This window comes from Salvelinus sp. IW2-2015, linkage group LG15 (assembly GCF_002910315.2).
Source record: "Salvelinus sp. IW2-2015 linkage group LG15, ASM291031v2, whole genome shotgun sequence".
NCBI classification, from domain to species: Eukaryota; Metazoa; Chordata; class Actinopteri; order Salmoniformes; family Salmonidae; genus Salvelinus; species Salvelinus sp. IW2-2015.
The window spans coordinates 4,896,560-4,916,977 of NC_036855.1; the positions used below are offsets into that span (position 1 = coordinate 4,896,560).

Genomic DNA, 20,418 nt, shown 5'->3' on the forward strand with positions numbered 1-20,418 from the left:
GGAGGGAGGGGGAGGAAGGGGAGAGGGAGGGAGAGGGGGAGGAGGGAGGGAGGGAGGGGAGGGAGGGGAGGGAGGGAGGGAGGGAGGGAGGGAGGGAGGGAGGGAGGGAGGGGGAGGTAGTAGGGAGGGAGGGGTAGGGGAGGGGGAGGGGAGTGGGAGGGGGAGGGAGGGAGGGAGGGAGGGAGGGAGGGAAATAGAGCAAACGTGAAAGATGGAAAAGAGAAGAGAGAGAAATAAAGTGAGGAGAAAGAGAGAGAGAGAGAGAGAAAAGAGAGCAGAGAGAGCGAGAGAGAAAGAGAGCAGAGAGAAGAGAGCAGAGAGAGAGAAAATAGCAGAGAGAGAGAAAGAGAGAGAGAGAGAGCAGAGAGCGAGAGAAAAAGAAAGAGGAGGGTTAGGGACAGGTGACATCAGGGTCAGAGCCAGACTGATTCTGGAGCAGGAAATGGAGCAGAGATAAAGGATATGTACAGAAGTGATATAGAACTAGCTGGAGAACCATCTCACCAGAGTCAGTTCGTTGATCTTCCTCTTCAGGGTTGAAGACTCGTCTTTCATGTTGATGTTCTTGTACTGGTCTTCAATCTGAGGATGGAGTAGACATAAAGTAACACAAATGCTGCTTGCCTTCAGCGAATCAGATCTTCAGAGGCACAGATAGCAGCATAGATGTATTTTATTCAAAGGCACTATCCTGAGTTTCATGAAGTTTATACTTTTATAAAAAGTGAAAATGTATTTCAAATTTGGCCTGGACTGTAGAGGATATCTTTAGAGTACTAGATGGAACTGTATGAGGAATAGTCCAATAGTAAACTCACAGCTTCATCTTCTGGACCTTGTGCTGCAGCTCACACACTCGGACTCATAGTGTCTCTTCAGCTCACTTAGAGCTGCCTCGGCCCTCTTGGCTTCACAGACAACACAATGGATCAATGGTTTAGCATCATTCCTCACTTATGGCCTCCACAAGGACTGAAGACACAATATAGAGGATAAATCATCATCAACTGCTCACACACTGACAACATATAGAGATCACTACTGCCAAAAAACACAACGACTACTGTCCAAATTAACTCAATACTTAAAGTGACAGGTGAAGGGGCCAGGGTAGTTTGGGTGACGGTGAAGGGGCCAGGTTAGTTGGGTGCAGGTGGGCCAGGTTAGTTTGGGTGACAGTGGAGGGCCGTCGGGACGGTGGGCCAGGGTAGTTTGGGTGACAGAGTGGAGGGGCCAGGTGAGTTTTGGGTGACAGGTGGAAGCGAGCGGTAGTTTTGGGTGACAGGTGGAGGGCCAGGTTAGTTGGGTGACAGGTGGAGGGCCAGGTTAGTTTGGGTGACAGGTGGAGGGCAGGTAGTTTGGGTGACAGGTGGAGGGGCCAGGTAGTTTGAGGTGACAGGTGGAGGGGCCAGGTTAGTTTGGGTGACAGAGTATGGGTACGGGAGCCAGGGTATGTTTAGTGACAGGTGGAGGGGCCAGGTTAGTTTTGGTGACAGGTGGAGGGCCAGGTTTAGTTTGCTGGAGGGCTGACAGGTGGAGGGGCCAGGTAGTTTGGGTGACAGGTGAGGGGCCAGGTAGTTTGGGTGACAGGTTGGATGGGGCCAGGTTAGTTTGGGTGACAGGTGGAGGGGCCAGGGTGTATCAAGGAACATGAATGCTTAAAGTAAATATCTGTTTTTTAATGTTTTTTATTTGTCACGCTTCGTAGAGAAGAGGTGTAGACTAACGTGAAATGCTTACTTACGGGCCTTTTCCAACAATGCAGAGTTAAAGATAAGATAAACAATTAAATGTAAAATATAAATTTTGGCACGAATGAATACGATGAAAAATAACAAGTAAAAATAACATGGCAATATACTGGGAGTACCAGTACCGAGTCGATGTGCAGGGGTACGAGGTATTGAGGTAGCTATGTACTGTACATAATAGGTTGGGGTAAATTGACTAACAGTAGTGTATGTGGTGAGTGAAATTGTGTGTGTGTGTTATGTGTGTGTGGGGAGTCAGTGTAAGTATGTGTGAGTGTGTGGGTAGAGTCCAGGGTAGAGTCAAGAGAGTTAGTGCAAAAAAGAGTCAATTGAGGTAGTCCGGTAGCCATTTTATTATCTATTTAGCAGTCTTGTTTAGAAGTCTTATGGCTTGGGGGTAGAAGCTATTCAGGGTCCTGTGTTCCAGACTTGGTGCATTGCACTACTTGCCGTGCGATAGCAGAGAGAAGAGTCTATGGCTTGGTGGCTGGAGTCTTTTGACAATTTCTTGGGCCTTCCTCTGACACTGCCTGGTATAGAGGTCATGGATGGCAGGGAGTTCGCCCCAGTGATGTACTGGCCATACACACTACCCCTCTGTAGAGCTTGCGGTCGGATGCCAAGCAGTTGCTATTACCAAGTGGTGATGCAGCCAGTCAATATGCTGTCGACAAAGGAAGATGTGTTGGTCACGCCCTCTTCACGATAAGACTGTTCCCAGAGGTAGAGGAACGAGAGAGGGAACCATTTCCACAGATGAGATTGGGAATAATGTCCAGATTCCAGGAAAAGAGCCTCAGTTCCCATCACCACATAATGTTGACTGGGAATCCAAGGAATATCACTGTTGAGTAAACTTTACTTATTTTTAAAGGACAGGACAGTCCCACTCCTTTTTGCATTGACTCTTTATTAGATAGGACAGTGAAAGACTGACAGAAAAGCTACAGGAAGAAGAAGAGAGGAGCACGAGAGCGTGTTGATGGAATAGCATTACCTCAGAATATGGACGCCAGACCGCCCCAAGCCACCCCCCACTGCCAGTTACTTTGAGCAGATGAAAATCCAGACATGAAAACAGGTTGATGTATCAAGCACTCTCCGTGACCTGGCCATCGTTGAGCGTGTGTTTGAGATTCTATGAGTAATCTGATCCCAGATCCCTCTCTATTTGACATAAGGAAGAGATGAGCTACACCCTTCTTTAGTCTGTCTAAACATTGTAGGAACACAACCTGCCGATACCGCCTGATAACATGGACATCATTTCTGAAGTGAATCAGCAAGTGTGTGTGTGTTTGTCACCTGAAGCCTTGTGTTGTTCTCGGCTGTATGGATGCGTTGATCCATCTCCTCCTCCATCTCACTGAGTTATGGAGGCCTTGTCCTGGGCCCTGAGAAGAAATACAATATATAAAAACATATTATATTATATCTGTGTTGGTGTGTGGAACATATTATATAACTCAGCAAAAAAAGAAACGTCCCTTTTCAGGACCTTGTCTTTCAAAGATAATTTGTAAAAATCCAAAATAACTTCACAGATCTTCATTGTAAAGGGTTTAACGCTGTTCCCATGCTTGTTCAATGAACCATAAACAATTAAGAACATGCACCTGTGGAACGGCGTAAGACACCAACAGCTTACAGACGGTAGGCAATTAAGATCACAGTTATGAAAACTTAGGACACTAAAGAGGCCTTTCTACTGACTCTGAAATACACCAAAGAAAGATGCCAGGGTCCCTGTCATCTGCGTGAACGTGCTTTAGGCATGTTGCAAGGAGGCATGAGGACTGCAGATGTGGCCAGGGCATAATTGCAATGTCTGTACTGTGAGATGCCTAAAGACAGCGCTACAGGGAGACAGGACGGACAGCTGATCGCAGTGGCAGACCATGTGTAACAACACCTGCACATCACCGACGAGTCGCGGTTTTGTCTCACCAGGGGTGATGGTCGGATTCGCGTTTATCGTCGAAGGAAATGAGCGTTACACCGAGGCCTGTACTCTGGAGCGGGGTCGTTTGGAGGTGGAGGTCCGTCATGGTCTGGGGCGGTGTGCACAGCATCATCGGACTGAGATTGTTGTCATTGCAAGAAATCTCAACGCTATGCGTTACAGGGAAGACATCCTCCTCCCTCATGTGGTACACTTCCTGCAGGCTCATCCTGACATGACCCTCCAGCATGACAATGCCACCAGCCATACTGCTCGTTCTGTGCGTGATTTCCTGCAAGAAAGGGATGTCAGTGTTCTGCCATGGCCAGCGAAGGGCCCGGATCTCAATCCCATTGAGCACGTCTGGGACCTGTTGGATCGGAGGGGTGAGGGCTAGGCCATTCCCCCCAGAAATGTCCGGGAACTTCACGTGCCTTGGTGGAAAAGTGGGGTAACATCTCACAGCAAGAACTGGCAAATCTGGTGCAGTCCATGAGGGGAGATGCACTGCAGTACTTAATGCAGCTGGTGCACACTCACATACTGACTGTTACTTTTGATTTTGACCCCCCTTTGTTCAGAAACACATTATTCTATTTCTGTTAGTCACATTGCCTGTGGAACTTGTTTCAGTTTATGTCTCAGTTGTTGAATCTTATTATGTTCATACAAAATATTTACACAAGTTTACTGAAAAATAACGCAGTTGACAGTGAGAGGACGTTTCTTTTTTTTGCAGAGTTTATCTGGTTGGGTGTGTGTCGAACATAATATTACTTATATCTGTGTTGGTGTGTAGAGAGCAGAGAGAAAGAGAGCAGAGAGAGAGAAAAATAGCAGAGAGAGAGAAAGAGAGAGAGAGAGAGCAGAGAGCGAGAGAAAAAGAAAGAGGAGGGGTTAGGGACAGGTGACATCAGGGTCAGAGCCAGACTGATTCTGGAGCAGGAAATGGAGCAGAGATAAAGGATATGTACAGAGTGATATAGAACTAGCTGGAAGAACCATCTCACCAGAGTCAGTTCGTTGATCTTCCTCTTCAGGGTTGAAGACTCGTCTTTCATGTTGATGTTCTTGTACTGGTCTTCAATCTGAGGATGGAGTAGACATAAAGTAACACAAATGCTGCTTGCCTTCAGCGAATCAGYATCTTCAGAGGCACAGATAGCAGCATAGATGTATTTTATTCAAAGGCGACTATCCTGAGTTTCATGAAGTTTAATACTTTTATAAAAAGTGAAAATGTATTTCAAATTTGGCCTGGACTGTAGAGGATATCTTTAGAGTGTACTAGATGGAACTGTATGAGGAATAGTCCAATAGTAAACTCACCAGCTTCATCTTCTGGACCTTGTGCTGCAGCTCACACACCTCGGACTCATAGTGTCTCTTCASCTCACTTAGAGCTGCCTCGGCCCTCTTGGCTTCCTACAGACAACACAATGGATCAATGGTTTAGCATCATTCCCTCACTTATGGCCTCCACAAGGACTGAAGACACAACTATAGAGGATAACATCATCATCAACTGCTCACACACTGACAACATATAGAGATCACTACTGCCAAAAAACACAACGACTACTGTCCAAATTAACTCAATACTTAAGGTGACAGGTGAAGGGGCCAGGGTAGTTTGGGTGACAGGTGAAGGGGCCAGGTTAGTTTGGGTGACAGGTGGAGGGGCCAGGTTAGTTTGGGTGACAGATGGAGGGGCCAGGTTTAGTTTTGGGTGACAGGTGGAAGGGGCCAGGGTTAGTTTGGGTGAAGGGAAAGGGGCCAGGGCATTTAGTGAGGTAGGCCAGGTATTTGGTGCAGGTGAGCCGGTTTTGGGTGACACGTGAAGGGGCCAGGGTAGTTTGGTGACAGGTGAAGGCCAGGTATATTGGGTGACAAGGTGGAGGGCCAGGAGTTTGGGTGACAGGTGAAGGGCCAGGGTAGTTTGGGTGACAGGTGAGAGGGCCAGGTTAGTTGGGTGACAGGTGAGGCAGGATGGGTGCAGTGGTTAGTTTGGGTGACAGGTGGAGGGCCAGGTTAGTTTGGTGTGACAGTGGAGGGGCCAGGTTAGTTTGGTGACAGGTGGAGGGCCAGGTTAGTTTGAGTGACAAGGTGAGGGGCCAGGTAGTTTGGTGACAGGCGAGGGACCAGGGTAGTTTTGGGTGACAGGTGGAGGGCCAGGTTAGTTTCGGTGACAGGGGAGGGCCAGGTAGTTTGGGTGACAGTGGAGGGGCGGTAGTTTGGGTGACAGGTAGGGCCAGGTATTGGGTGACAGGTGAGGGCCAGGGTAGTTTGGTGACAGTATGGAGGGGACAGGTTAGTTGGTTGACAGTGGCGATTATTGTGACCAGGAGGGCAGGTTAGTTTGGGTGACAGGGGGGAGGGGCCAGGGTAGTTTGGGTGACAGGTGGAGGGGCCAGGTTAGTTTGGGTGACAGGGGGAGGGACCAGGTTAGTTTGGGTGACAGGTGGAAGGGGCCAGGGTGTATCAAGGAACATGAATGCTTAAAGTAAATATCTGTTTTTTAATGTTTTTTATTTGTCACGCTTCGTAGAGAAGAGGTGTAGACTAACAGTGAAATGCTTACTTACGGGCCCTTTTCCAACAATGCAGAGTTAAAGATAAGATAAACAATTAAATGTAAAATATAAATTTTGGCACGATGAATAACGATGAAAAATAACAAGTAAAAATAACATGGCAATATACTGGGAGTACCAGTMCCGAGTCGATGTGCAGGGGTACGAGGTAATTGAGGTAGCTATGTACTGTACATATAGGTTGGGGTAAATTGACTAACGGTAGTGTATGTGGTGAGTGAAATTGTGTGTGTGTGTGTATGTGTGTGTTGGGGAGTCAGTGTAAGTATGTGTGAGTGTGTGGGTAGAGTCCAGGGTAGAGTCAAGAGAGTTAGTGCAAAAAAGAGTCAATTGAGGTAGTCCGGGTAGCCATTTTATTATCTATTTAGCAGTTCTTGTTTAGAAGTCTTATGGCTTGGGGGTAGAAGCTATTCAGGGTCCTGTTGTTCCAGACTTGGTGCATTGGCACTACTTGCCGTGCGATAGCAGAGAGAAGAGTCTATGGCTTGGGTGGCTGGAGTCTTTGACAATTTCTTGGGCCTTCCTCTGACACTGCCTGGTATAGAGGTCATGGATGGCAGGGAGTTCGGCCCCAGTGATGTACTGGGCCATACACACTACCCTCTGTAGAGCCTTGCGGTCGGATGCCAARCAGTTRCYATACCAAGTGGTGATGCAGCCAGTCAATATGCTGTCGACGGAGGAAGATGCGTTGTCACGCCCTCTTCACGATAAGACTGTTCCCAGAGTAGAGGAACGAGAGAGGGAACCATTTCCACAGATGAGATTGGGAATAATGTCCAGATTCCAGGAAAAGGAGCACTCAGTCCCCTCACCACATAATGTTGACTGGGAATCCAAGGAATATCACTGTTGAGTAACTTTACTTGTTTTTAAAGGACTGGGACAGTCCCACTCCTTTTTGCATTGACTCTTTATTAGATAGGACAGTGAAAGACTGACAGAAAAGCTACAGGAAGAAGAAGAGAGGAGCACGAGAGCGTGTGATGGAATAGCATTACCTCAGAATATGGACCGCCAGACCGCCCCAAGCCACCCACCCACTGCAGTTACTTTGAGCCAGATGAAAATCCAGACATGAAAACAGGTTGATGTATCAAGCACTCCTCCTGACCTGGCCATCGTTGAGGTGTGTTTGAGATTCTATGAGTAATCTGATCCCAGATCCCTCTCTATTTGACATAAGGGAAGAGATGAGCTACACCCTKCTTATCAGTCTGTCTAAACATTGTAGGAACACAACCTGCCGATACCGCCTGATAACATGGACATCATTTCTGAAGTGAATCAGCAAGTGTGTGTGTGTGTCACCTGAAGCCTTGTGTTGTTCTCGGCTGTATGGATGCGTTGATCCATCTCCTCCTCCATCTCACTGAGTTGCATGGAGGCCTTGTCCTGGGCCCTGAGAAGAAATACAATATAAAAAACTTAATATATTATATCTGTGTTGGTGTGTGGAACATATTAATATAAACTCAGCAAAAAAAGAAACGTCCCTTTTTCAGGACCTTGTCTTTCAAAGATAATTTGTAAAAATCCAAATAACTTCACAGATCTTCATTGTAAAGGGTTTAAACGCTGTTTCCCATGCTTGTTCAATGAACCATAAACAATTAATGAACATGCASCTGTGGAACGGTCGTTAAGACACCAACAGCTTACAGACGGTAGGCAATTAAGRTCACAGTTATGAAAACTTAGGACACTAAAGAGGCCTTTCTACTGACTCTGAAATACACCAAAAGAAAGATGCCCAGGGTCCCTGCTCATCTGCGTGAACGTGCYTTAGGCATGTTGCAAGGAGGCATGAGGACTGCAGATGTGGCYAGGGCAATAAATTGCAATGTCTGTACTGTGAGATGCCTAAGACAGCGCTACAGGGAGACAGGACGGACAGCTGATCGCAGTGGCAGACCATGTGTAACAACACCTGCACGTCACCGACGAGTCGCGGTTTTGTCTCACCAGGGGTGATGGTCGGATTCGCGTTTATCGTCGAAGGAATGAGCGTTACACCGAGGCCTGTACTCTGGAGCGGGGTCGATTTGGAGGTGGAGGGTCCGTCATGGTCTGGGGCGGTGTGCCACAGCATCATCGGACTGAGATTGTTGTCATTGCAAGAAATCTCAACGCTATGCGTTACAGGGAAGACATCCTCCTCCCTCATGTGGTACACTTCCTGCAGGCTCATCCTGACATGACCCTCCAGCATGACAATGCCACCAGCCATACTGCTCGTTCTGTGCGTGATTTCCTGCAAGAAAGGAATGTCAGTGTTCTGCCATGGCCAGCGAAGGGCCCGGATCTCAATCCCATTGAGCACGTCTGGGACTTGTTAGATCGGAGGGTGAGGGCTAGGGCCATTCCCCCCAGAAATGTCCGGGAACTTCACGTGCCTTGGTGGAAAAGTGGGGTAACATCTCACAGCAAGAACTGGCAAATCTGGTGCAGTCCATGAGGAGGAGATGCACTGCAGTACTTAATGCAGCTGGTGGCCACATCACATACTGACTGTTACTTTTGATTTTGACCCCCCTTTGTTCAGAGACACATTATTCCATTTCTGTTAGTCACATGCCTGTGTAACTTGTTCAGTTTATGTCTCAGTTGTTGAATCTTATTATGTTCATACAAATATTTACACAAGTTTACTGAAAATAAACGCAGTTGACAGTGAGAGGACGTTTCTTTTTTTGCGGAGTTTATCTGGGTTGGTGTGTGTCGAACATAATATTACATTATATCTGTGTTGGTGTGTGTCGAACATAATACTATATTATATCTGGGTTGGTGTGTGTAGAAGATAATAATATATCTGTGTTGGTGTGTGTAGAACATAATAATATATTATATTTGTGTTGGTGTGAGTAGAACATAATATTTTATCTGTTTTTGTCACCCCCTGACTTTAGTTATATTTGTTTTCTTTATTTTTTGGTTAGGTCAGGGTGTGACAAGGGTGGTTTGTTTAGTTTTTGTATTGTCTAGGGGTTTTTGGCTTGTCTAGGGTTTTTGTTTATTTATGGGGATTTGGTATGGTCTAGGGTTATGTAGGTTTATGGTGGCCTGAGTTGGTTCCCAATCAGAGACAGCTGTTTCTCGTTGTCTCTGATTGGGGAGCCTATTTAGGTTGCCATTTTCCATGTTGGTTTTGTGGGTAGATGTTTTCTGTTTTGTGTTGCTGCACCTTACAGGACTGTTTCGTTTTCGTTTCACTCTCTTTGTTATTTTGTTTAGTGTTTCTGTTCTAATAAAAATAACATGAACACTTGCCACGCTGCGCTTTGGTCCGATGACTACTCTTCATCCGAAGACGAATATCGTTACAGTTTTGGTGTGGGTAGAACATAATATATCTGTTTTGGTGTGTGTAGAACATAATATATCTGTTTTGGTGTGTGTAGAACATAATCGTATATTATATCTGTGTTGGTGTGTGTAGAACATAATATTATGTTACATCTGTGTTGGTGTGTGTAGAATATTATATTATATCTGTGTTGGTGTGTGTAGAATATTATATTATATCTGTGTTGGTGTGTGTAGAATATTATATTATATCTGTGTTGGTGTGTGTAGAGCGTAATACTATTTCTGTGTCGTGTGTAGAACATAATATTATATTGTATCTGTGATGGTGTGAGTAGAACATAATATTATATTGTATCTGGGTTGGTGTGTGTGTATTTGAGGGTGTGTATGATAGAATGTCTGCAGTGTATGTACAGTATGTGTTTTTAAGCAAACTACATTTGTGTGTGTGTGTGTGTGTGTGTGTGTGTGTACCGTTTGACAGCCAGGGCCAGGTTCTCCATCTCAGCGTTGTGCTGTTTGATCTCTCTGGTGAAACTCATGATGAGTCTCTCATACTGAGGCACCATCCTGGGCTCTGTCATACTGATGTTCTGGTACAGCGTGGCTGCCTGCTCATTCCTACAGACACAGAGGCAGACAGAAAGACAGAGAGGCAGGCAGACAGACGGAGAACAGATGGACAGAAAGACAGATATACGGAGAGACCGACAGAGAGRGAATGTTAACACAACAGCATAATGTCTGAACAGCTATTTACCACTAGAAGCATCTAGAACCACTCGTTGATATACCTCTCTAATAGCTACTATCATAACATTTCTACAGCACACAAACATCAATGCAACACTTGGGCAAAGTTATGATGATATTATTATGCTGCTGCAACAATATCATTCATTTCAACAGTGTTGACAGTGTTGTTGTACTTTGAAATGGAAGCTTACTCATCATGGCTGGGTTCACGTATCTAGGCTATTTGTTGAACTGGAGAAGAAGTAGGTTTAACACTTAGGGGGGTGAAACACACCTGTTCATCTGTATACCTGTGAGGCCTACAGTATTTACCTAATATCTACATGCTCATTCAGGTACTTAAATGTTAATTTCTCATTTCCCTGACTGCATAATAATTGTGGAGCCATTTTACATGTTAATAACTCATTCATGCTTTGGTAAAACTGGGTCAGATAGGTAGAGGTATCTAAAGTGTGTGGGTCAGATAGGTAGAGGTATCTAAAGTGTGTGGGTCAGATAGGTAGAGGCATCTAAAGTGTGTGGGTCAGATAAGTAGAGGTATCTAAAGTGTGTGGGTCAGATAGGTAGAGGTATCTAAAGTGTGTGGGTCAGATAGGTAGAGGTATCTAAAGTGTGTGGGTCAGATAGGTAGAGGTATCTAAAGTGTGTGGGGTCAGATAGGTAGAGGTATCTAAAGTGGTGTGGTGTCAGATAGGTAGGGGTATCTAAAGTGTGTGGGGTCAGATAGGTAGAGGTATTCTAAAGTGTGTGGGTCAGATAGGTGAGGTATCTAAAGTGTGTGGGTCAGATAGGTAGAGGAATCTAAAGTGTGTGGGTCAGATAGGTAGAGGTATCTAGTGTGTGGGTCAGATAGGTAGAGGTATCTAAAGTGTGTGGGGTCAGATAGGTAGAGGTATCTAAAGTGGGTGTGAGTCAGATAGGTAGAGGTAATCTAAAGTGTGTGAGTCAGATAGGTAGAGGTATCTAAAGTGTGTGGGTCAGATAGGTAGAGGTATCTAAGTGGTTGGGTCAGATAGGTAGAGGTATCTAAAGTGTGTGGGTCAGATAGGTAGAGGTATCTAAAGTGTGTGAGTCAGATAGGTAGAGGTATCTAAAGTGTGTAGTCGATAGGTAGAGGTATCTAAAGTGTGTGGGTCAGATAGGTAGAGGTATCTAAAGTGTTGGGTCAGATAGGTAGAGGTATCTAAAGTGTGTGGGTCAGATAGGTAGAGGTATCTAAAGTGTGTGGGTTCAGATAGGTAAGAGGTATCTAAAGTGTGTGAGGTCAGATAGGTAGAGGTATCTAAAGTGTGTGGGTCAGATAGGTAGAGGTATCTAAAGTGTGTGGGTCAGATAGGTTAGAGGTATCTAAAGTGTGTGGGTCAGATAGGTGAGGTATCTAAAGTGTGTGGGTCAGATAGGTAGAGGTAGTCTAAAGTGTTGGAGTCAGATAGGTAGAAGGTATCTAAAGTGTGTGGGTCAGATAGGTAGAGGTAATCTCTAAAGTGTGTGGGTCAGATAGGTAGAGGTATCTAAAGTGTGTGGGTCAGATAGGTAGAGGTATCTAAAGTTGTGTGTGAGTCAGATAGGTAGAGGTATCTAAAGTTGTGTGGGTCAGATAGGTAGAGGTATCTAAAGTGTGTGGGTCGATAGGTAGAGGTATCTAAAGTGTGTGGGTCAGATAGGTAGAGGTATCTCTAAAGTGTGTGGGTCAGATAGGTCAGAGGTTATCTAAAGTGTGTGGGTCAGATAGGTAGAGGTATCTAAAGTGTGTGGGTCAGATAGGTAGAGGTATCTAAAGTGTTTGGGTCAGATAGGTAGAGGTATCTAAAGTGTGTGGGTCAGATAGGTAGAGGTATCTAAAGTGTGTGGGTCAGATAGGTAGAGGTATCTAAAGTGGTGTGGGTCAGATAGGTAGAGGTATCTAAAAGTGTGTGGGTCAGATAGGTAGAGGTATCTAAAGTGTGTGGGTCAGATAGGTAGAGGTATCTAAAGTGTGTGGGTCAGATAGGTAGAGGTATCTAAAGTGTGGTGGGTCAGATAGGTAGAGGTAATCTAAAGTGTGTGGGTCAGATAGGTAGAGGTTATCTTAAAGTGTGTGGGTCAGATAGGTAGAGGTATCTAAAGTGTGTGGGGTCAGATAGGTAGAGGTATCTAAAGTGTGTGGGTCAGATAGGTAGAGGTATCTAAAGTGTGTGGGTCCAGATAGGTAGAGGTATCTAAAGTGTGTGGGTCAGATAGGTAGAGGTATCTAAAGTGTGTGGGTCAGATAGGTAGAGGTATCTAAAGTGTGTGGGTCAGATAGGTAGAGGTATCTAAGTGTGTGGGTCAGATAGGTAGAGGTATCTAAAGTGTGTGGGTCAGATAGGTAGAGGTATCTAAAGTGTGTGGGTCAGAAAGGTAGAGGTTATCTAAAGTGTGTGGGTCAGATAGGTAGAGGTACTCTAAAGTGTGTGGGTCAAGATAGGTTAGAGTATCTAAAGTGTGTGGGTCAGATAGGTAGAGGTATCTAAGTGTGTGGGTCAGATAGGTAGAGGTATCTAAAGTGTGTGGGTCAGATAGGTAGAGGTATCTAAAGTGTGTGGGTCAGATAGGTAGAGGTATCTAAAGTGTGTGGGTCAGATAGGTAGAGGTATCTAAAGTGTGTGGGTCAGATAGGTAGAGGTGTCTAAAGTGTGTGGGGTCAGATAGGTAGAGGTATCTAAAGTGTGTGGGTCAGATAGGTAGAGGTATCTCTAAGTGTGTGGGTCAGATAGGTAGAGGTATCTAAAGTGTGTGGGGTCAGATAGGTAGAGGTATCTAAAGTTGGTGGGTCAGATAGGTAGAGGGTATCTAAAGTGTGTGAGTCAGATAGGTAGAGGTATCTAAAGTGTGTGGGGTCAGATAGGTAGAGGTATCTCTAAGTGTGTGGGTCAGATAGGTGAGGTGTCTAAGTGTGTGGGTCAGATAGGTAGAGGTATCTAAAAGTGTGTGGGTCAGATAGGTAGAGGTATCTAAAGTGTGGTGGGTCAGATAGGTAGAGGTATCTCTAAAGTGTGTGGGTCAGATAGGTTAGAGGTTTCTAAAGTGTGTGGGTCAGATAGGTAGAGGTATCTAAAGTGTGTGGGTCAGATAGGTAGAGGTATCTAAAGTGTGTGGTCAAGATAGGTAGAGGTATCTAAAGTGTGTGGGTCAGATAGGTAGACGTATCTAAAGTGTGTGGGTCAGATAGGTAGAGGTATCTAAAGTGTGTGGGTCAGATAGGTAGAGGTATCTAAAGTGTGTGGGTCAGATAGGTAGAGGTATCTAAAGTGTGTGGTCAGATAGGTAGAGTATCTAAAGTGTGTGGGTCAGATAGGTAGAGGTATCTAAAGTGTGTGGCAGTAGGTGAGGTATCTAAAGTGTGTGAGTCGATAGGTAGAGGTATCTAAAGTGGTGTGGGTCAGATAGGTAGAGGTATCTAAAGTGTGTGGGTCAGATAGGTAGAGGTATCTCTAAAGTGTGTGTGGTCAGATAGGTAGAGGTATCTAAAGTGTGTGGGTCAGATAGGTAGAGGTATCTAAAGTGTGTGGGTCAAATAGGTAGAGGTATCTAAAGTGTGTGGGTCAAATAGGTAGAGGTATCTAAAGTGTGGTGGGTCAGATAGGTGACGTATCTAAAGTGTGTGGGTCAGATAGGTAGAGGTATCTAAGTGTGTGGGTCAGATAGGTAGAGGTATCTAAAGTGTGTGGGTCAGATAGGTAGAGGTATCTAAAGTGTGTGGGTCAGATAGGTAGAGGTATCTAAAGTGTGTGGGTCAGATAGGTAGAGGTTCTAAAGTGTGTGGGTCAGATAGGTAGAGGTATCTAAAGTGTGTGGGTCAGATGGTAGAGGTATCTAAAGTGTGTGGGTCAGATAGGTAGAGGTATCTAAAGTGTGTGGGTCAGATAGGTAGAGGTAATCTAAAGTGTGTGGGTCAGATAGGTAGAGGTATCTAAAGTGTGTGAGTCAGATAGGTAGAGGTATCTAAAGTGTGTGGGTCAGATAGGTAGAGGCATTAAAGTGTGTGGGTCAGATAAGTAGAGGTATCTAAAGTGTGTGGGTCAGATAGGTAGAGGTACTAAAGTGTGTGGTCAGATAGGTAGAGGTATCTAAAGTGTGTGGTCAGATGGTAGAGGTATCTAAGTGTGTGGGTCAGATAGGTAGAGGTATCTAAAGTGTGTGGGTCAGATAGGTAGAGGTATCTAAGTGTGTGGGTCAGATAGGTAGAGGTATCTAAAGTGTGTGGGTCAGATAGGTAGAGGTATCTAAAGTGTGTGGTTCAGATAGGTAGAGGTATCTAAAGTGTGTGGGTCAGATAGGTAGAGGTATCTAAAGTGTGTTGGGTCAGATAGGTAGAGGTATCTAAAGTGTGTGGGTCAGATAGGTAGAGGTATCTAAAGTGTTGGGTCAGATAGGTAGAGGTATCTAAAGTGTGTGGGTCAGATAGGTAGAGGTATCTAAAGTGTGTGGGTCAGATAGGTAGAGGTATCTAAAGGTGTGTGGGTCAGATAGGTAGAGGTATCTAAAGGGTGTGGGTCAGATAGGTAGAGGTATCTAAAGTGTGTGGGTCAGATAGGTAGAGGTATCTAAAGTGTGTGGGTCAGATAGGTAGAGGTATCTAAAGTGTGTGGGTCGATAGGTAGAGGTATAAAGTGTGTGAGTGTGTGTTTGCCTTCAACATGGTGGCCAGATTCCAATCCTTAAGCATATAGACTCACTGTCACAGTCAACAGCCCTGTCAAGACAGGCACAGCATCACTGGTACACGCCACGGGGTCATAAAATCCAGGGCTTACAGAGAGATCACCTTCCTACATGCAAGCTAAGAAATGCTAAATACTTTTAATAGTTACTTTTGATAGTAATCAAAAGTGACAGAGGTGCTTTGGAGTTATTTCATGTTTACAAACATCTAGTTCCTGCTTCCTTAAACTCGAATTACTTAGGAGGGAAACCACAACTGATCACTGCTCTACTCCAACCATGGTTCTTCCATGGCAGGGGGAATGGTGACATGTTTGCAAACACAATGACGGTTTGTGCTGTTTGTGCCTTCATTGTGTTACTACACTTTGACTTCAAACTGTGACTTCAAACTGTTCTTCAAAGTAAATGTGTTTTTTATAAAATTATAAAATGTTCTTTACAAATGCTTAAAAGTTGTCCTTGTGCCAGAGTGAGCTCCCGGGTGTACTCTGGGCGTTACTAAATTCAGAGCGTTGTCAGATTGTCCCGTTAGTAAATTCAGAGCGTTGTCAGATTGTCCCGTTAGTAAATTCAGAGCGTTGTCAGATTGTCCCGTTAGTAAATTCAGAGCGTTGTCAGATTGTCCCGTTAGTAAATTCAGAGCGTTGTCAGATTGTCCCGTTAGTAAATTCACAGCGTTGTCAGATTGTCCCGTTAGTAAATTCAGAGCGTTGTCAGATTGTCCCGTTACTAAATTCAGAGCGTTGTCAGATTGTCCCGTTAGTAAATTCACAAGCGTTGTCAGATTGTCCCGTTAGTAAATTCACAGCGTTGTCAGATTGTCCCGTTAGTAAATTCACCGCGTTGTCAGATTGTCCCGTTAGTAAATTCCAGAGCGTTGTCAGATTGTCCCGTTAGTAAATTCAGAGCGTTGTCAGATTGTCCGTTAGTAAATTCAGAGCGTTGTCAGATTGTCCCGTTAGTAAATTCAGAGCGTTGTCAGATTGTCCCGTTAGTAAATTCAGAGCGTTGTCAGATTGTCCCGTTAGTAAATTCACAGCGTTGTCAGATTGTCCCGTTAGTAAATTCAGAGCGTTGTCAGATTGTCCCGTTACAAATTCAGAGCGTTGTCAGATTGTCCCGTTAGTAAATTCACAGCGTTGTCAGATTGTCCCGTTAGTAAATTCACCGCGTTGTCAGATTGTCCGCTTAGTAAATTCAGAGCGTTGTCAAGATTGTCCCGTTAGTAAATTCAGAGCGTTGTCAGATTGTCCCGTTAGTAAATTCAGAGCGTTGTCAGATTGTCCCGTTAGTAAATTCAGAGCGTTGTCAGATTGTCCCGTTAGTAAATTCAGAGCGTTGTCAGATTGTCCCGTTAGTAAATTCAGAGCGTTGTCAGCTTGTCCCGTTAGTAAATTCAGAGCGTTGCCAGATTGTCCCGTTAGTAAATTCAGAGCGTTGTCAGACTGTCCCGTTATTAAATTCAGAGCGTTGTCAGACTGTCCCGTTATAAATTCAGAGCGTTGTCAGATTGTCCGTTAGTGAATTCAGAGCGTTGTCAGACTGTCCCGTTATTAAATTCAGAGCGTTGTCAGATTGTCCCGTTAGTAAATTCAGAGCGTTGTCAGATTGTCCCGTTAGTAAATTCAGAGCGTTGCCAGATTGTCCCGTTAGTAAATTCAGAGCGTTGTCAGACTGTCCCGTTATTAAATTCAGAGCGTTGTCAGACTGTCCCGTTATTAAATTCAGAGCGTTGTCAGATTGTCCCGTTAGTAAATTCAGAGCGTTGTCAGACTGTCCCGTTATTAAATTCAGAGCGTTGTCAGATTGTCCGTTAGTAAATTCAGAGCGTTGTCAGATTGTCCCGTTACTATATTTCAGAGCGTTGTCAGATTGTCCCGTTAGTAAATTCAGAAAGCGTTGTCAGATTGTCCCGTTAGTAAATTCAGAGCGTTGTTCAGATTGTCCCGTTAGTAAATTCAGAGCGTTGTCAGATTGTCCCGTTAGTAAATTCAGAGCGTTGTCAGATTGTCCCGTTAGTAAATTCAGAGCGTTGTCAGATTGTCCGTTATAATTCAGGCGTTGTCAGACTGTCCCGTTTGTAAATTCAGAGCGTTGTCAGATTGTCCCGTTAGTAAATTCAGAGCGTTGTCAGATTGTCCCGTTAGTAAATTCAGAGCGTTGTCAGATTGTCCCGTTAGTAAATTCAGAGCGTTGCCAGATTGTCCCGTTAGTAAATTCAGAGCGTTGTCAGACTGTCCCGTTAGTAAATTCAGAGCGTTGTCAGACTGTCCCGTTAGTAAATTCAGAGCGTTGTCAGACTGTCCCGTTAGTAAATTCAGAGCGTTGTCAGACTGTCCCGTTATTAAATTCAGAGCGTTGTCAGATTGTCGCGTTAGTAAATTCAGAGCGTTGTCAGACTGTCCCGTTATTAAATTCAGAGCGTTGTCAGATTGTCCCGTTAGTAAATTCAGAGCGTTTTGCTCTCGGAGCATTTAGAGCACTCACTGGACGCTCTGGCCGAGCAGTAGGGTTGAGCGTTCTGACCTCACAATGGTAGTCAAGCACCCAGTATAACTGGCTACGTTGGCTAGCTGGTAGCTACTTCCAGACACATAATGAGAGAACACCTCACTCTGACCATTTTACTTGCCCTTGCAGAGCTGGTTAGGCTGTTTACATGTTATCCAGAGCATTGGTGACTGTAACTGTGCTGCTGGCAACAATTTAATTACACTTTTTTTGCTGACGTTTACTGATACCGGCCATATTCAATGGTTGTTGAGCGTTCGTAAATTAACCAGTTATTCTGCACTCCGGCACACTCAGACTATAGTGCTCTGAAATTGGAGTAGATAGCCAGAGTGAATTTACAAACGCACCCTCTTATTACCATTGAATTGCCCTATTGTGACCTCAGTTTCTGGTTGGATGTAAGCCTACGTGTCTTTTTGAGGTTGGGCCCCCCCCCCCCCAGTGATTTTATCTGCTGCAGCGGAAAACCCTCTGCCTCCATCCCTAATGGAGGGCCCCAGGGGTGGCCCTTTTTCAAAGAAGCAGGCTAAGATGTTAGTTCTGATGGGTGTCTTTGTACAGCTGGTGAAGCTGGTGATCAAACAGTCATAATGAGGTCTATTTAAGATGTGATGGGGAACATAGAATCACTGTGTTAATCAATGTCCTCTCCATGGTATTGTTAGCCGGTGTCTCAGTCCCATTCTCAGCCCTAGGGGGCAGTGTTCTCCCTCTAACTGCTCAATGGGACCTTATTTCATAACCTGTCATAGGATAGGCTACTGATACCTACCTTTCACTCCTTCCTTCCTTTCTTTTTCTCTTTCTTTCTTTCGCTCATTCTTTCGGGTTAGGTTGCTGCATTTCTATTGGTCCTAGAGATAACTGACGTATTAGAGCTAAACTGACCCGAACACACACACGCATCTCACGCACGCGCGCACACACACAAATAGGTGGAGCAGGTGTCCTAACCACATTTTGCCAATATCATTGGAAACCGGAATAGAACAGCAGCTTCAAATTAAAAAACACTACAATCATACAACAAATATTGAGTATATTTATTTTATGAATCCAAATAAGGGCAGAACCTTCCTGTAGTCTATTGGTTACACACACTGATAAAGTACATTGAAACTGTTTTATGAAAATATGTAAAGAAAAATATTTTGAATTAGCCTATAATTTTTTTGTTGCAATGTAAACCATACCTCACCTGGGTATGAACTTGGCATGGTCCCCCAGTCGGGTCTGGAAATCTTCCCAGGCCGGAGAAGAGACTTCCCAGCTCTCGCTCTCCATGTTCCCACAATACACTTGCTCCGAGATCCCGAGGAAGCCGCTAATGAACTCCGCTAGATTGATAGTCCCGTCTCTGTCGGTGTCCAGTTTAGAGAATATGTGCTCTCTCTCCGTCGGTGRAACATTGAGCTCTGAGCAGATTTTAATAAACTCGTATTTTTCAATCTGTCCAGAATTATCCACATCACAAGCGTGAAAGAGCGAAAACAAACTCTCTCGGTCCCTACCCATGCCTGGTAATGACATGGTTTAGCCCAGAGTTGAAAGCCCCAGAAACCAAGCACGCAGAAAACCACCAGGGGAAAGAACACTATGGGCAACAACAATAAAGCAACGTTTTTAACCAATTAAATTCATTTTTACCACCATCTTACGAACTTCAAGTCTGAGGTTTTTGTCCAAGTCTTCCAACACTGTCAAACACCTTATTGAGGTCCAGAAAAGGTCAACAAAAATATAGTGTTCATTCTCTCCAGGACTTCGACCACCTTGGGCTAACGGTATTAATGTCTCGTCCTTCGTCCTAGTATCTTTTAWCAAGTGTCGTGTCGTCCTCTGCGGTGCTGTGACAGTCCCCTTGCCGCGGGTCTCTTGCCAGGTACACAGGTGGTGAGAGGTGGGGTGCGACAGCTGCTGACGCGGCTTACTTCTTGTGTTGGCATCTCAACTTGGAGAACAGACACAAAACAAACAAGAACTGTGTGCCCGGCCACGCGCAGTTACATAATTACCTGTAATAGGTTGAATAAACGAAACACAAGCAAAAACAACTGTGCTTCCATAGAGATAGTCTAGAAGACCAAGACCCCTTTCTGTCTACTAGATTAAAAAAATTAAAATGGTTTAATCAGGCAAGTCAGTTAAGAACCAATTCTAATTACAACGAACATGTGTCTGGAAGTAGCTACCAGCTAGCCAACGTTAGCCAGTTATACTGGGTGCTTGACTACCGTTGTGAGGTCAGAACGCTCAACCCTACTGCTCGGCCAGAGCGTCCAGTGAGTGCTCTAAATGCTCACATTTAGCAAAACGCTCTTTACTAACGGGACAATCTGACAACGCTCTGAATTTACTAACGGGACAATCTGGCAACGCTCTGAATTTACTAACGGGACAATCTGACAATGCTCTGAATTTACTAACGGGACAATCTGACAACGCTCTGAATTTACTAACGGGACAATCTGGTTAGTAAATTCAGAGCGTTGTCAGATTGTCCGCGTTATAAATTAAGAGCGTTTGTCAGATTGTCCCGTTATAATTCAGAGCGTTTGTCAGATTGTCCCGTTAGTAATTCAGAGCGTTGTCAGATTGTCCCGTTAGAAATTCAGAGCGTTGTCAGATTGTCCCGTTAGTAAATTCAGAGCGTGTCAGATTGTCCGTTGAATTCAGAGCGTTGTCAGATTGTCCCGTTAGAATTCAGAGCGTTGTCAGATTGTCCCGTTAGTAAATTCAGAGCGTTGTCAGATTTGTCCCGTTAGTAAATTCAGAGCGTTGTCAGATTGTCCCGTTAGTAAATTCAGAGCGTTGTTTTCAAGATTGGTCCGTTTACGTAAAATTCCAGAGCGAGGGTTGT

At 44.7% G+C, this 20,418-nt stretch overlaps 1 protein-coding gene across 1 annotated transcript in view; it reads right to left on the reverse strand.

Annotated features, from left to right (window-relative positions):
- LOC111973948 (ras and EF-hand domain-containing protein-like) overlaps positions 1-19,505 on the reverse strand; it is a 72,491-nt gene extending 52,986 nt beyond the window's left edge. The window contains exons 1-5 of the mRNA XM_070446863.1: positions 18,757-19,505; positions 10,074-10,220; positions 7,599-7,689; positions 5,023-5,118; positions 4,704-4,781 (exon numbers count right to left, since the gene is read on the reverse strand). Coding sequence (XP_070302964.1) covers positions 4,704-4,781; positions 5,023-5,118; positions 7,599-7,689; positions 10,074-10,220; positions 18,757-19,088 — 744 coding nt within the window. The 5' untranslated portion in view covers positions 19,089-19,505. The remainder of the gene's footprint in view (positions 1-4,703; positions 4,782-5,022; positions 5,119-7,598; positions 7,690-10,073; positions 10,221-18,756) is intronic.
- Between the last annotated feature and the right edge of the window lie 913 nt (positions 19,506-20,418).